Below are 13556 nucleotides of genomic sequence, written 5' to 3' on the forward strand. Positions count from 1 at the left end.
CTAGAGTTAGATAAGATGATGTTGGAATTTACTTTGTGCTTGCTTAATTCACATTGTGCTTGATTATGCAAGTGTTCTACCACTTGAATCATATCTGCAGCCCTTTTATTTTTGTGATAGGATCTCTCTAACCTTGGCTAAATTTGCCAAGGCTGGCCTCGAGATTCTGATTCTCCTGCTTCTGCCTTCCCAGTAGCTAGGATTATAGGAATGTACCACCATGCCCAGCTTGGCAAAAAAAATCTTAACCAGGTAAGCAAGGTTAAAAGAACAAAACTAGGAAAACTAAAATTGTATGCTGATGGTATTCACTGAAGAGAATATCACTTTTGTGACATTCCTGCTAAAGATACACATTCTTAACTTAGGAGAATCAAATAGACCTAAAGTTTAAAACATTTTACAAAACAGCTGCCTTATAACTACCACAAATGTCAAGTCCACTTGAATCTGGGCTTGTTTCTTCACATAATGAAAAGTATCACTGAGGGCTGGGAAGGTGGCTCAGTGGTAGAGCGTTTGCCTTGCATGCCTGAGGCCCTGGGTTCGATTTCTCAGTACCACATAAGCAAAAAAAAAAAAAGCCGGAAGTGGCACTGTGGCTCAAGTGGTAGAGTGCTAGCCTTGAGCTGAAGAGCTGGGGGACAGTGCCCAGGCCCGGAGTTCAGGCCCCATGACCAGACCCCCCCCCCCAAAAAAAAAAGTATCACTGAAACTGTTGGCAATATTTGCATGGAATCTGAAGATTAGTTAAACTATTGTCAGTTTTCTAATTTTGGTGGTTGCATTATCACTATGTAGAAAAATCTCTTTTTTGAGAGGGGGAAAGGAGAGTGATAGTTTAAAACTTCAAAGCTTAAACTGATGAGTTTAAAGGTAGACACTGGTGGCTCATGCCTGCAATCCTAGCTACTCAGGAGGCTGAGATCTGAGAATGCATTCAAAGCCAGCCCCGGCAGGAAAGTCCCTGAGACGCTTATGGCCAATTAACCACCAGAAAACCAGAAGTAGCTCAAGCTACTTCAAGAGCATTAGCCTTGAGCAAAAGAGCTCAGACATCACCTAACACTCCTGAGTTCAAGCCCCATGACAAAAAGAGTTTAAATTGGAATGCATTGTATGCACATATGGAAATGCCACAATGAAACTACTCCTCATACAAATAACATATGCATAGTGAAAAATAACATAATAAAAAAGAGTGTGTTTCTTGTTGCAAATACTCAAGTTGGCTGCGATGGTCTATGCCCTTTAATCTCAGTGTTTAGGAAACTGACAGAGGAAGAAGGTAAGTTTGAGGCCAGCCTGAGCTACAAGGACCATGTCTCAAAAACAAAAACAAATAACAATAACCACACACACACACACACACACCCAAAAGCAAGCTTACATCAATCTCCATGTGGCGAAACCTGCACACCTGTCGAAAACAGCGCCCTTCTTGCCATAACGTGCAAACAGTTTCATTTCCTAACGCAGCTTCACAGTGACGGAAAGGGCAGCTGTCACCCTGTTAAAGAAAACAGAAAACAACTGTAGCACTAAAATATATCCAAGGTAAAATATTCAAGAGTTTCCTAGAATCTAGATAAACATAAATTATCAAGGAAAGGTGAGATGCAATGACAAGAAAAATCTGGACCAACAAAATTTTTTTTTTTTTTTTTTTTGGGTCCGGTTGTGGGGCCTGAACTTTGGGCCTGGGCGCTGTCCCTCAGCTCTTCAGCTCAAGGCTAACGCTCTACCACTTGAGCCACAGCGACACTTCCGGCTTTTTTCTTTTTGCTTATGTGGTGCTGAGGAATCGAACCCAGGGCCTCATGCATGCAAGGCAAGCACTCTACCACTGAGCCACCTTCCCAGCCCCAGGACCAATGAATTTTTATAATATCGTATAACCTACTTCTTGACAGTATGCTTCACCTGTTCTGACAAAGTGAGTGACACAGCTGACAGGTTTGAAAAAGACAAAGATTGTCAGGTAGACACTCTATCTTACCAGTCATCTTCAAAACTGCTTCAGACAAAGATTCCACTATTTAAAAGCCTAGTTACTTTTAAAATATGCATACTGGGCTGGGAAGGTGGCTCAGTGGTAGAGCGCTTGCCTTGCGTGCATGAGGCACTGGGTTCAATTCCTCAATACCACATAAGCAAAAAGAAAAAAGCCGGAAGTGGTGCTCTGGCTCAAGTGGTAGAGTGCTGGCCTTGAGATGAAGAGCTGAGGGACAGTGCCCAGGCACAGAGTTCAGGCCCCACGACTGGACCCAAATAAATAAATAAAATAGGCATACTTTCAAAACTTTTACAAAAATGCACAACTGTTGAAGCATTCACCTCTCTATGAAAGTATGTACTAGTGTCATCTTCTTTATACAGTTGTATCTGGATATTTTTTATGATTTTTCATTTGCAAGTATCAAGGTTTCGAAGGTTTAGTAAAAAATATTCTGCAGATTACATTCCCAAGAATATAATGCTTACACAAATGTATATTCCATGTTTTAAAGCTCAATCATATTTTACTTTACATATACACTTCAGTTAACATACAACACTCCGAATTGGTATTTTTGATCTCTCAAAGTAAAAGAAAAATTGATTTTTAGGTTTGAAATGGTTTTGTCAGGGCTGGGAAGGTGGCTCAGTGGTAGAGCGCTTGCCTTGCATGCATGAGGCCCTGGGTTCGACTCCGCAGCACCGCATAAGCAGAAAAAAAAAAGCCAGAAGTGGCACTGTGGCTCAAGTGGTAGAGCACTAGCCTTGAGCTGAAGAGCTGAGGGACAGGGCCCAGGCCCAGAATTCAGTCCCATGACTGTCCCCCCCCCCCCAAAAAAAAAGAAATGGTTGTGTCATAATCATCTCATAATTGGTTTTCATTTATTTATTTATTTTTTGGTGGGTCATGGGGTCTGAACTCTGGGCCTGAGTGTTGTCCCTTAGTTCTTCAACTCAAGACTAGCGCTCTACCACTTGAGCCAGAGCACTTCTTCTGGCTTTTTCTCCTTATGTGGTGCTGAGGAATCAAACCCAGGGCCTCATGCATGCAAGGCAAGTACTCTACCACTGAGCCACCTTTCCAGCCCCAGCTTTTTTAATTTTTGGCAATAAAAGAAATTGGGGTATCTTTGGAACTGTTAAACATGGTTTAATCCTTCTCTTTCTAGACTCTCAATAGATGGGATAACTAAGCTATCCTAAAAACTAAAGAAGTGGGCATTTTAATTGCTTATTTTATTTTTTGTTGGTCATGGGGCTTGAACTCTGGGCTCCTCAGCTCAGAGAGATCACTCTACCACTTGAGCCACAGTGCCACTTCCAGTTTTCTGGTGGTTTATTGGAGTTAAGAGTCTCATGGACTTTCTTGCTTGGGCTGGTTTTGAACTGCGATCCTCAGATCTGAGCCTCCTGAGTAGCCATGATTATAGGCATGAGCCACCAGTGCCCAGCTTAGTTACTTTTTAACCAACACTGCTCTTGATAGTTTTACAAACCAAAAGTGTTATAACTACCATTTCCTTTCAGTTAGATGAGTGATCAGAAATTTTTGTTGCATTTCAAAATCTAAATAAACTAGACTTTATCCTTTAAAAAAAACCTGTAAGATCTTAATTGTGCTCTCTGCCACTAAGCTACTCTCTCAAACACAAAGTCATCAATTTTATCTATTTATATTGAATTATTGTGCCAGTAACTAGGGCTTGAACTTAGGAACTAGGTGCTGTCCCTTAGCTTTTCTGGTTTAGGCTGGAGCAATACCACATGAGCCACAGCTCCACTTCTGACTTTTTGCTGGTTAACTGGAGCTTTCCTGCTCAGGTTGGCTTTAAATTTGAACCTCAGATATCAGCCTCCTGAGTAGCTAGGATTACAAGTGTGAGCCACTGGTGCCCACATTACATCAAGATAATTTAAGAAAGTTAGACATTATCACATCAAGATAATTTAAGGAAGTTATTGTTACTCATGCTTATAATCATAGTCTGAAGGCAGAAACCAGAAGATTAAAAGTTAGGCATAATGATAAAACCTGTCATCCCACCTATGGGAAAAGCATAGAGAATGGTGGTTCAGCCCAGATCAGATATAAATAGGTGAGCTTATTAAAAAACAAACAAAAGTAAAAGTAGGGCTGGTGGGTGTGGCTCAAGCAGTAAAATACCTACATGGCAGGTATAAAGTCCTAAATTCAAATCCCAATACCAGCTCCCTCCCCCACCCAGTTACCTTAACATACAAATACACAAAATCAGAAACAAAGTAACAGGGCCTAGGGATGTAGTTTAGTACAATGCTTGCCTAGCATGTACAAGGTGAAGACAGAAAGGAAGGAAAGAAAGGAGACAGGCAGGCAGGTAGGTAGATATACTAAACAGTTTAAGATGACTTGATCAGAAATTCAGGACATTCTGACAAAGTAAAAAAGTCACAAAAGCATACTTTTAGAAAGGTAGAAACTACAGAAGGAATTCATTTAGTGATACCAAGTCTTACTTTGGTACATGTCGAATAGAAAAAAAAATAGCAGTCTTCTCCTTGGTTAGGCATGATGGGAACAATCTTGACCAGAAGTGGCTTTTTGAAATAAGCCACTGCTTCCAAATGGTAAGGACCAGCTCAAAGTCCTCTTGAAATGGGTTTAATCTTCCAAATGACAACTCAATCACAGAATTCGTCTTTAAACATAACCCTAAAATAAGGAGACAGAGAATTAAAATATTTTAGGCATACTGTTCCAATTTCCTCCTCCAAATCACTCTGAGATCACAGTTGAAAAATACATATTAGCATGCATATGTCTATACAAAGACTCATGAACAAGCTGAATCTGAACAGTGTACAGTGCCATTGATAATGTAAAAGTCTGTCTTCACAGAATAGCCAGGCTCTTTTTTCTTCTGGATTCTCTGTGGTTTTTACACTGCCTCAGCATACAATCTAAAGAGCATTGCTAACTAAATATGATCTACAATTTACTTTAGTGGAACCTGGATTACTTTATTTTATATTATATTTTATATTATTTTCAACTCAATGAAAAAATTCAAATACATTTGTTACATCAAAAGAACTCAAAATTATAATTGGTGGGAAAACCTTATTCAGCTAGAATAAAATTGGTAAAATACTATCTATGGAGCATCAATTATATACAAAGAAAAAAGGAAGTCTTCAGGGCTATTCCAGAAAAACAGTAATTCAAGAGAATAACCAATATTCGAATAGCCTGAACACTGCACTAAAATGTCCAAGAAATCCTAAAAAAGCAAAATAACTAATAAAAACGTATTAGTATAGGGATGGGTGACTTGGTTTTATAAACAGTGATCTACCACAAAAATCAATTCAACCAAATCCAATCTTATCTTCTGTTACTAACTCCTAATCTAAGAATAGTATGCCTTGAAGTTAACATCCTAAGTGGGAGTAGGAATCTGCAACTAACCTTGCACCAAAATGTTTAAAATTTATGTCTTTTGATCCAATCATCCCATTTTATAATTTATCCTAAGGTAAAATATTCAACAAATATTCAAGACAATAAAGCATAAACTCATCACTATCTTATTTTTAATAAGAACACCCAGAAACCTCAATGTTCAAAAACAGGAGTATTTTTAAAATAGCGCTTCTCATGTAACAGTATGACCCATAACAGAGTTCGGTATCCTAAAATGAAAGCTGCTGTTAAGAACAAGCACCTGAAAAATCAAGATGTATCTTTGGAACAGGGTTCTGAGTAGAGGCTAACAGAATTTTGAGGTGCTTGACAGAATAAGGCCTAGAATAAACTACTGCTAAAAATAATTAAAGGTGCTTCTGAAAGAGTCTCAGTTGCAAATGAGGAATGGTACTGCAAACTTGAGGAAAGAAGATTCTTGTTATAAAGTGGTACAACTGTATGGTGTTGGGTAGAAGGTAGAACTTGCAAGGAAAGAATATTGTTGTTGGTTGTGGGACTTGAACCAAGGCTTGGGCACTGTCCCAGAGCTTTTTGCTCAAGGCTAGAGCTCTACTATTTTTGAGTCACAGCACCACTTCCAGTTTTCTGATGGTTAATTGGAGTTAAGAGTCTCAATGACTTTCCTGCATAGGTTAGCTTTGAACCAGCACCTAGCTAAACATGGATATTTTTACCTAAACAATTTTTTTGGGGGGAGGGGGGGGATCCGGTCATGGGCCTTAACTCTGGGCCTGGGCGCTGTCCCTCAGCTTTTCATTTCAAGGCTAGCACTCTACCACTTGAGCCACAGCGCCACTTCCGGCTTTTTTTTTTTTTTTTTTTTTGCTTATGTGGTGCTGAGGAATTGAACCCAGGGCCTCATGCATGCAAGGCAAGCGCTCTACCACTGAGCCACCTTACCAGCCCCGGAAAGTATAAATTTTAATAGGAAAAGATGGAAAAAAGTTTTGAGATCAATCCCACTCTGGAGACAAATATCCCAAAGAATGTATACTAATGTAATTTACTAGCTTTAGGAAGTCATCCTACAAACAGATTAAACAATAAAACAGGTATGAGATAGCAACTACATAACATGAATTCTAATTCTCTTCAGGACTCTGCATGATTCCCTGGAGTTTTAGGCAGAGGAAACGATTTTATTCTGAGTGGATAACTCACTGCCAGTGCTTCAACAGGAGATAAAAACCTATAGCTCAACCTGTAATCCTGGCTAGTGAACAGTTTCAGTTTGAGGCCAGTCTGCACAGAAAAATTTACGAGACTCCCATTTCGATAGTGGGAAGCTGGAGCTGGCAGTATGCAACTGTAAGCTCAGTGACGATGTGAAGCCTGAAGTAGGCAGATCAAGGCTCAGGGACATTCCACAGAGAAACCAAGATTCTGTCCTAAAAATAGCTAATTAACACAAGGCTGGAGGTATGCATCAGCAGTAGTGTACCAACCTTCCCTGTGTAATACTGAGTTCAAACCCTCTCACCCCCTCCCAACAAACCCTCAAACAAACAAACATGTCCCAAGCAAAAATCCTACATCAGATGTGTGCCAGTAATTTTTTTCTTTCTTCATTGTTTGTGCACCAATTTCCAGGCTTCAAGTCAGTACTTAAGCCTCACTCAGCTTGCTTGGCTTTTTGCTAATTAGAGATGAAATATCAAGACTTTTTCTGCCTAGGCTGGCTTTAAATCACTCCAATTCTCTGATCTCAATCCCCTAAAGAGCTAGATTACAGGAGTGATCTACCTACCAGTGACCCACCCACAACTTAAGTCTTTTTTTTGAGTCCAGTCGTGGGGCCTGAACTCTGGGCCTGGGCGCTGTCCCTCAGCTCTTCAGCTCAAGGCTAGCGCTCTACCACTTGAGCTACAGCACCACTTCTGGCTTTTTTTTTTTCTGCTTATGTGGTGCTGAGGAATGGAACCCAGGGCCTCATGCATGCAAGGTAAGCACTCTAGCACTGAGCCACCTTCCTAGCTCACAACTTAAGTCTTAAAAGGAAAAAAAAAATGTCTTCAGGCTGCCAAGTAAAACCTTAGATTACTTTATAAATGGAATTAGCTGCTTCAGAGCCAGGTGCTGGTGGCTCACACCTGTAATCCTAGCTACTCAGGAGGCTGAGATCTGAAAATTACAATTTGAATCCAGCCTCGGCAGGGAAGTCTGTGACTCTCATCTATAATAAACTACTCAGAAAAAGCTACAAGTGGCACTGTGGCTCTGTGGATGAGCACTAGCCTTGAGTAAACAGCAACTCGGGAAAAGTGCACCCAGGCCCTCAGTTCAAGCCCCAGGACAGGCACCCAAAAAATAAAAAAATAGCTTACTCAAAGTAGGAAGCCAAGACAAGCAGCTGGTCTTCTCTTAAAAAAAAAAAAAAGAGACATTTTCCAAAGATAGAGAATTGAGACATATGAAATCACCACTATGAAAAGAATGGAAAGAAGAAAAACATTACAAAATAAGAAAACGGGTTGGACATGGTGGTACTTGCCTATCACCCCAGCTATTTGGGAAATAAGAGTTCAGAAATATTACAGTTTGCAGCCAGCCCAGGAAAAAAAGTCAATGAGATCTCTTTCCAACCAAAAAACCAGGTATTGTGGTAATCTGCAGGCCCCACTATGAGGGAGTTAGAAGTAGTTGGATTGTGGGCTGGCCCCAAGCAAAAACAGAAGACCCTTTTTGAAAAATAAAGCAAAAAGGGCTTGGAGTATAGCATAAGTGACAGAGTACCTGTCTATGAAGCATGAAGTCAGTCAAACCCAGTAATATAAAGCTAGGTGCTGATGACTCACACCTGTAATCCTGGTTATTCAGGAGGCTGAGAGCTGAGGACTGGGGTTCAAAGCTAGCCAAGGCAGAAGAGTCTGTGAGACTATCACCAATTAACCAATAAAAAGTCCCAGAGAGAAGGGAGAGTTCAAGGGGGAAGGGAATGGAGGAAGAGAGATAGACAGAAATATATAGCAGAGTAACAATGAAAAATAAAACTGGATTGTAAGAGATCACTGATAGAACATCTCTCAGAATCTGAAGTGTAAAAAGATGCACTGATATCCAAGAAAAGGCATATGCATGGAAGTAATACCAGGAAATTCAAATTCCCCAATTTCTGGACAATAGAAATTCTAAAAAGTAGCAATGGAATTGGTAAAGATAAAGAAAACAATACCAGAAAATTTCTCTAAGCTGGATAGACTTGGGTCTTCAAATGTCAGACAGAACTTGTCTCTAAAGACATTTCTACTACACCTATGTATTTGGCAGTACTGGTGTTTGCAAGGCAGGAGCTCCATGACTTGAGCCCAGACCTTTTTTCTTTTTCTTTTTGGTATAGAGGCTCAATATTTATACCCAAGCAACCCTACACTGTAACCTTCCTATTTACATTCCCCATGTAGGCTGCAATATAGGCATGTATAAGCCACCACACCAAGCTTTTCATTGATGAGGAGTCTTACAAATTTTTGCCTGGACTAGCCTTTGAGCAATAATCCTCCAACACTGTCTTCTGAGAAACTAGATTTGGGGGGGTGGGGGGGGATGTAATACCAATGGTAAATATTTCCAGGAAAAAGCAGACTGATGAAAGAAAAATCAAGACTTCACCTTATTAGACTTCTCATCTGAAACTACCAAAAGACAAAAAGGCCAGTGCCAGGCATCCAGAATTGAAGGAAGATTATAACCTAGTTTTAACCTTTCAATTTAGGCCCTGGAAGATGTTCTTAGACAAGAGAAGACTCAAAAAATGTACCATTAGCTGGGTGCTAGTAGCTTATACTTCTAATCATAGCTACTGTGATCTGATGATCACAGCTCAAAGCCAGTCCAAGAAGGAAAGTCTGTGAGACTCTTTATCTCCAATTAAACACCAGAATCCAGAAGTAAAAGTATGGTTCAATTGGTACGGCATCAACCTTGAATGAAAAAGCAAAGGAAAACACCCAAAGCTCAGTTCAAGCCCCAGTAATGGTACCAAAAGGAAAAAACACACACACACAAAACCTGTAACTTCTATGTAATCCTTATTTTTGGAGAAAAATTTGGGATTTGGGGAGAAAAAAAATCATCCAAGCAAGTATTTTAACTTGTGGAAAAGAATTTAGAAAACTCAGTAAAAATAGATAAAAACAAAACAAACTATGTCACTGATACTATGATGCTTTTCCAATAATTTATAAACAACTGCTTCAGACAATTATGACAAAATCCTATAAGCACTGGTAGTTCACACCTATAATCCCAGGTGACTTAAAAGGCTGAGATCTGAAGATCTACATTAGCAGCCAGTCACAGCAGGAAAAGTGGTTATCTTTAATTACCAGAAAAGTGGAAGTAGAGCTGTGGCTCAAAATGGTAGAGCACTAGTCTCCAGCTCAGAACATGAGCCAGCACCCACACAACCAACCAAAACAAGAAAAGAAGAACATAGAGGTGTGGCTCAAATGTTAAGTGTCCACTCAGAGTGGAAAAGCTGAGAGAGAATGAGGCCCTGAGTTTAAGCACTAGTACTAGCACACACAAAAAAGGGTAAATTAAGGATTCACACAAGAGTAAATCCTGATGCATCATGAAATAGAACATTAAATGCATGTAGTAAAATCACATATACCAGAAAAGAGAAATTGCAAATTCTCTTGGTTTCCTCTAACAAATCTGAATAAAGTTTGACCTACACCAAGCACATTCTCAGGTTGTAAGACAAAATCAGCAAAAACAGTATCTAGAATTTTTTCACATATTAAAAAATTAGCCAAAACATATCAAAATATTCCTTGAGTTAAAGATGAAAAATCATGAGATTAAAAAAAATGCTTAAGGGGGGGAGGGGGGAGGCTGGGAAGGGATGTGAAGGGTAAACCAAAGGAGGAGGCTGCAATGCTTGGTAAGAAATGTACGCATTATCCTGCCCATGTAATTTTAACTCCTCTGTACAGTATGTTCACAAATAAAATAAAATTAAATTTAAAAAAATGCTTAAAATGAATGTTTGAGTTTCTCTAAGTCCAGGGAACTAGGTACTTTGTCACTCTTCAGACACTGTGTTGACAAAACAGAAACCATTATTGGGAGATATAGGAGGGGAGGAGAGAGGAGAGGGAAGAGAGGAAATGGAAGCCAAGGCACAGTGCTAGGACCCACACAAATGGATATAGCCACCAGGATATAGAACAGGTTCTACTAAGGTTCTGCAGGTAATCTCCTGAGTTCCCAGCTCCATCCTGGGAATCCACAACTTCTCTCACTGCTCTAGAGTAAATATCGTATAAGTTTTATGCACTGATTTCATCCAAATCTAAAACTTAGACTGAACTCTTTGAATTTAAAGAGCATGTATTTTGTGCTGAAGTACTAAAGAACAATACATTTTGAGAGCTTATGAATTTCTATATCTTATAGTATAGAAAATCATGTGTTTTAACCTCAAAAAGAATCTTTATTGCATATATATGCCACCATTTAAGAATCTATTATTGCCAGGTATAGTGAAGTATGACTGTAATCTTAGTACTCAGGAGGTGGAAACAGGAGGAGCTTTAGTTCAAGGCCAGCCAGGATTACACAGAAACCCTAACTCAACAACCCCGCCCCCCATAAAACTGCCCAAAGAACAGGGATGTTTCCAAGACAAAGTAACAAAGTAGGTAGGATGTCTAAAAAGAAATAAGGTAAAATGCAACATCCACTCCAAGTAAAATACAAACACAAAACCCCTTGGTGAATTTCAAAGAACTTAAACCACCAGCATATAACAAATATAATGTAACGGGCTGGGAAGGTGGCTCAGTGATAGAGCGCTTGCCTTGCATGCATGAGGCCCTGGGTTCGATTCCTCAGCACCATATAAGCAAAAAGAAAAAAGCCAGAAGTGGTGCTGTGGCTCAAGTGGTAGAGCGCTAGCCTTGAGCTGAAGAGCTGAGGGACAGCGCCCAGGCCCAGAGTTCAGGCCCCATGACCGGACCCCCCCCCCCAAAAACAAAAACAATGTAACAAAGGAACACCGTTTTACTATCTATCATTCCACTCCTATCCTCAAGGTTTCCTAAGTATATGCAGTAAGGGGGGGAAAGCATAAATACTAAACAGAAAAAATAATAACATATTTGCCAAATGCAAATCTAAGAACCAACTAAAAAGTACTTTAAGGCAGAAATACAAAAAAACAGTAAGCTCTACATCACTTGGGTAGTGATGCAGAATCCATTCACAATAAAACTACAGAATATGAAGAAGAAAATGAAGTATGCAAGAGCCACATTAAAAACAAAACTGAAAAACTATGAAACCACAAAGTCACAGAAGACCTGAAATTTGGATAGCTGGAGTATAATTAACGAAGCTACTTCTTTTCAACCAATAGTGTACAAAATGAATGCAATTCAAGTCAAAATCCCAATGAATTCCTTAATGGAATTTGATACTATAAAATGTTCTAGAAAAATAAATGTTTGAGAAAAATGTACTTTTGAAAATAGAAGAATTTATCATGTATTTGATGGGACATAAAAATTGTGCTAAATGAAACTGGCTGGAAAAACAAGATAAAGATATTGATTTATCTTATTTAAATAATGTAAGATTAGACTGGAAAGTGAAATAAAAATATATGTAATAGTATAAAAAATAGAGGAGTTGGGGCTCGGAAGGTGGCTCAGTGGTAGAGCACTTGCCTTGCATGCATGAGGCTCTGGGTTCGATTCCTCAGCACCACATAAGCAAAAGGAAAAAAGCCATAAGTGGTGGTGTGGCTCAAGTGGTAGAGCGCTAGCCTTGAGGTGAAGAGCTGAGGGACAGCGCCCAGGCCCAGAGTTCAGGTCCCATGACCGGACTCTACCCCCCCCCCCAAAAAAAAATAGAGGAGTTTTGCTCTACCTGACTATAAATATTGTTTAAATGTTTGCAAATGAATAAGCACATAGATCAACAACTCAAGTGAGTTGATGTTACTTATGAAAGTGAGATTTAGATGATTCCGAGGTAATTTTAATTTTAAACTTGGCTAGTGACTACTACATTGCTCAGGACAGTTATAAATTAAACATTGCATGTATAGTGGTGAAGATTCTTGAAATCAAAGGCAAGAAAGGAATGAGAATGGTAGCAGAATAAAAGCTTAGCCCACAAAGAAAAAAAAAAGAAAGTGACATTTAAAATTAACCAACAGGGGCTGGGAAGGTGGCTCAGTGGTATAGAGCTCTTGCCTTGCATGCATGAGGCCCTGGGTTCGATTCCTCAGCACCACATAAGCAAAAGAAAAAAGAAAAAAGCTCGAAGTGGTGCTGTGGCTCAAGTAGTAGAGCACTAGCCTTGAGCTGAAGAGCTGAGAGACAACGCCCAGGCCCAGAGTTCAGGCCCCACAACCGGACCCCCCCCAAAAAATAAAAATAAAAATAAATAAAATTAACCAACAAAAATGGCCAGCATATGAAAAAAAATCTTTTACTATGTAAAGGTTCTGGGGGAATATGAAATCATAAATATGCTTGCACAAGGACAAGCCTTATATGACATCTCCTGTGCTTGCATGATGATGGTGATGTCAGATTAATCATAATGCTTAGCATTTTCAATAGAAAAACACACATACTGAGGGGAGAGTGAATCATGGTATTTTTCATAAATTCAGAGTAAAAATGTCCTTTCCTATGACATTGGTTAAAAACCCTAACAACAAAAGTGATTTAAAAAAAGAAAAAGGGTAACATTTATACAGCAAAAGCTTTATCTACAACATGACCAGAGAGAGTAGTACTACTACAATTGACAGCTTTTGCTAACTGAAGCGGCCTCATTAGTTGTTCAACCTCTTTAGAGGTTGTTACAACCTCTTTAGAGTAACATACAGTAATTCTATAAATATGCACTCAAGAACTGATCCTAAAAGGTAGTAAGTTCATATGGATATGTGCACAAAGCTGTTATTGGATATGTTCTATTTTTGTTTGTAATAGCAAAAACCCAAAATGTTTATTAACAAAGGATACATAAAATTATGGCATATTAATACAATGGAACATTACATGGGCACTAAAAAGATGAAGCAGAGCTACGTGCATGAACAAGGAACGGTGTATTTTTCTCAAGGAAA

General features: G+C 39.3%; 1 protein-coding gene across 1 annotated transcript in view; it reads right to left on the reverse strand.

Moving 5' to 3' along the window:
• The window catches only part of Zc3h11a (zinc finger CCCH-type containing 11A), a 33062-nt gene extending 28486 nt beyond the window's left edge, over positions 1 to 4576 (reverse strand). The window contains exons 1-2 of the mRNA XM_070041766.1: positions 4495 to 4576; positions 1391 to 1510 (exon numbers count right to left, since the gene is read on the reverse strand). Coding sequence (XP_069897867.1) covers positions 1391 to 1510; positions 4495 to 4548 — 174 coding nt within the window. The 5' untranslated portion in view covers positions 4549 to 4576. The remainder of the gene's footprint in view (positions 1 to 1390; positions 1511 to 4494) is intronic.
• Positions 4577 to 13556: the final 8980 nt, after the last annotated feature.

Source organism: Dipodomys merriami, unplaced genomic scaffold, assembly GCF_024711535.1.
Source record: "Dipodomys merriami isolate MVZ:Mamm:240054 unplaced genomic scaffold, mDipMer1.0.p SCAF_31, whole genome shotgun sequence".
Lineage (NCBI taxonomy): Eukaryota > Metazoa > Chordata > Mammalia > Rodentia > Heteromyidae > Dipodomys > Dipodomys merriami.